The sequence below is a fragment of the Physella acuta genome, unplaced genomic scaffold (genome assembly GCF_028476545.2).
Source record: "Physella acuta isolate Inbredline_101_S28 unplaced genomic scaffold, ASM2847654v3 ptg000212l, whole genome shotgun sequence".
In the NCBI taxonomy this organism is placed as follows: domain Eukaryota; kingdom Metazoa; phylum Mollusca; class Gastropoda; family Physidae; genus Physella; species Physella acuta.
Window position 1 is genome coordinate 400,001 of NW_026731731.1, and position 2,784 is coordinate 402,784.

At 34.9% G+C, this 2,784-nt stretch overlaps 1 protein-coding gene across 1 annotated transcript in view; it reads left to right on the forward strand.

Annotated features, from left to right (window-relative positions):
* LOC131937523 (ficolin-1-A) overlaps window positions 1–2,259 on the forward strand; it is an 8,593-nt gene extending 6,334 nt beyond the window's left edge. Inside the window, exon 5 of the mRNA XM_059295017.1 lies at window positions 1,824–2,259. Coding sequence (XP_059151000.1) covers window positions 1,824–2,183 — 360 coding nt within the window. The 3' untranslated portion in view covers window positions 2,184–2,259. The remainder of the gene's footprint in view (window positions 1–1,823) is intronic.
* Window positions 2,260–2,784: the final 525 nt, after the last annotated feature.

The window sequence follows — 2,784 nt, forward strand, 5'->3', positions numbered from 1 at the left end:
GTATAACAAATTTCTAGTTATATGGTGTAACCTTATTATTCTTTTACCGTTTGATTTTTACCGTTGTTTATTACTTTCTCGTATAAACGAAGTATACAGAAAGTCTTGTAATCGTGCAAAAAAAAAAAATCGAGATTTTTGCAAATCTCGACGTTTTAGGGCTCCCTGATTCGGAAAAACATAGTTTTGCAATCTTGTCCGTATGTCAGTGTGTGTGTATGTGTGTCTGTGTGTCTGTGTGTGTATAAACACAATAACTTGAGTATCGTTACAGCTAGGTTGATGAAATTTCATATATAAGTATTATATCAAAATCGTAGATCCGTATCAACTTTTTAGCGATTTCCGATACCCGGAAGTGGAACTTTTTCTACTTTGAATTTTTTGAACGCCTATAACTTGAGTACTATTTGAGATAGATATAAATGAAATTTCAAATGTAAGTAAAAGTTCTAATTCTCTGCCTTCTATCAAATTTTGAGTAATTTCCGTCCACCGGAAGTAGTAATTTACGTTATTTCCGATTTCTCAAAAAAAAAAAACGCATGTGAATTAACAAAGTACTAATAATATCCCGCACTATTATGCACATTTTATTTGGCGTTCAATTGGTGTGCAATTACTTTTTTTGCGAGATTCTATTCTATTATAAAAATTTAAGTAATTAAAAATGGATTAAAAATATAGTATATGTCCCGAGGGGAACAGGGCATTTCCCCCTGTCCATTACCCCCCCCCCCCCGGACATTTCCCCCCGACATTACCCCCCGGAGTAATTACCCCCTGTCAATTACCCCCCCCCCCCCCCCCCCAGTAGGACATTACCCCGCACCCCCGGACAGGGTTAGAGTTAGGGTTAGGGTTGTGTCTAGTGTTGGTTTTGGTTTTGTGTGAAGTATTAGGTTAAGATGGATGCTAAGGTTTTGGTCTTTTTCTTAAGGTTTGGATTAAAGTAGTATATAGGTATAGAATTCTAGTTAGAGTTAGGATTCTAACATGAGAGGGGGGGGGGTTAATGTCCTGTGGCCATCCCGAGTTGCCATCCCCCGTAGTGTTATATTAGAATATTCGAGAAAGTTTAGGGGAGATAACTCCCGGTTTTTTTTGTGTAGAAAAAAATATATCAATTTATTCTACTGTAATAAGAACCTGCTAATACCTTCACTGGGACGGCGTGGACTAAGCGGTAGAGCGTTAGGCTGCTAATGTCTCGAGTTCGAATCCCGGTCCAAGTAAATAGAACTGAGTCCATCCCGATCTGATGGGTACCTAACTCATGTTAGGGAACGGAAAGGCGCCTGTGCTGACCACACCTCCCCTTTTGTATGCCGAGGTCAGAAAACATATAAACTCTACTTCATCTGACCAATGGATCGCTATGTCTAAAGTGTCTTTTTTTTTTTACTTTTAAATAATACTTTTACTACTACAGTTGAAACGTACTAGGTAGAGAATTTCAGTTCTATAAAACTCAAATCAAATAACCGTGGGCTTAAGTAAGTTTACGACGTGGCCTGGGTTGTGGCGATTACATGTGACGATGTGTGACGTAATGTTCGGCAAGCCAACAATGACATTATTTAAGCAACACCAATACTAGGATTGTTATATGAATCACTTTAGTTATTTGCAACATTCAGTTAACCCGTCGTTTTTACTTGACACTAGGTTTAGTGCTACTCTTTATTTTTTTTAAAGTTTTAAAAAAGCTTTTAAAAGCCAGTATAGATTAAATTTATTTATTTCACTATTGCCGATGAGTACTGTATTTGAAACTATAACACAAACAAATCAAATAACTACAAAAAATATATACATTGCAGCAAATAAATCATGAACTGAGAATTGATTTAAAGTTTCAAAGAAGATCCTACTACGCAAAGTATAGCTCTTTCTATATCGACAGCGAAGCCAACTTTTACACCCTTCATGTGAGTGGCTATTCTGGAGACGCTGGTGATGGTATGGATTACCATAATAATCTAAGATTCAGAACCATTGATAGACCAACAAGTAATCACTGCTCAAGATCATACAAAGCAGGCTGGTGGTTTGACAGTTGCTACCACGCCTTCTTGAATGGTTTATGGGTTGAGAACAAAACATATGACGGGATACGATGGGATCCGATTAGTTTAGAAAACACTCTTCAATCAGCAGAAATGAAAATTCGCAGAAAATAGCCAGTGTGGCCGTTGGTGCCAATTTTTACCCAGTACCACTATTTGAATTGTTTTGGTCAGCAGCCATTTCGTTTTAGTCTTAACTCACAAGAATTTCTATTCTTTTATGGAGGGGGGAAATGTTAAGTATCTTATAAAATAATATTTGAATTTATTCTGATATTTCTTAAAATTTTATATGGAGACTGTTCCTGTATTTAAAAATATGTTACCACACCCATTTTAAGTTAAACTTAAATTAAAACATATTGTTGAAAAAAAAGTTTTAAAAGTTGAAACTAAACACAAATTCATACAGATATTTAGAATTTAGAATATGATGATGATAAAGATAGCTTGAAAATTGGTAATTTAATTAAACAAATTTAGGTAGATGTGCTGAATTGCTTCTAAGTATCAATGTTTTTTGTAATATAACTCTAAAATAAAGAAAAAATGATGGTAAACAACATTGTTTGATTATTCGTTTAATATATGTATTTGTTGTTGGGTGATTACACTACATTTCGCCATGGTAAAATATATTACAAATATGTGTAAGCTGTGATAGACTGCACCAGAAACAAAATTAAAAAAAGCCTATAAAATATTTGAAATGAAG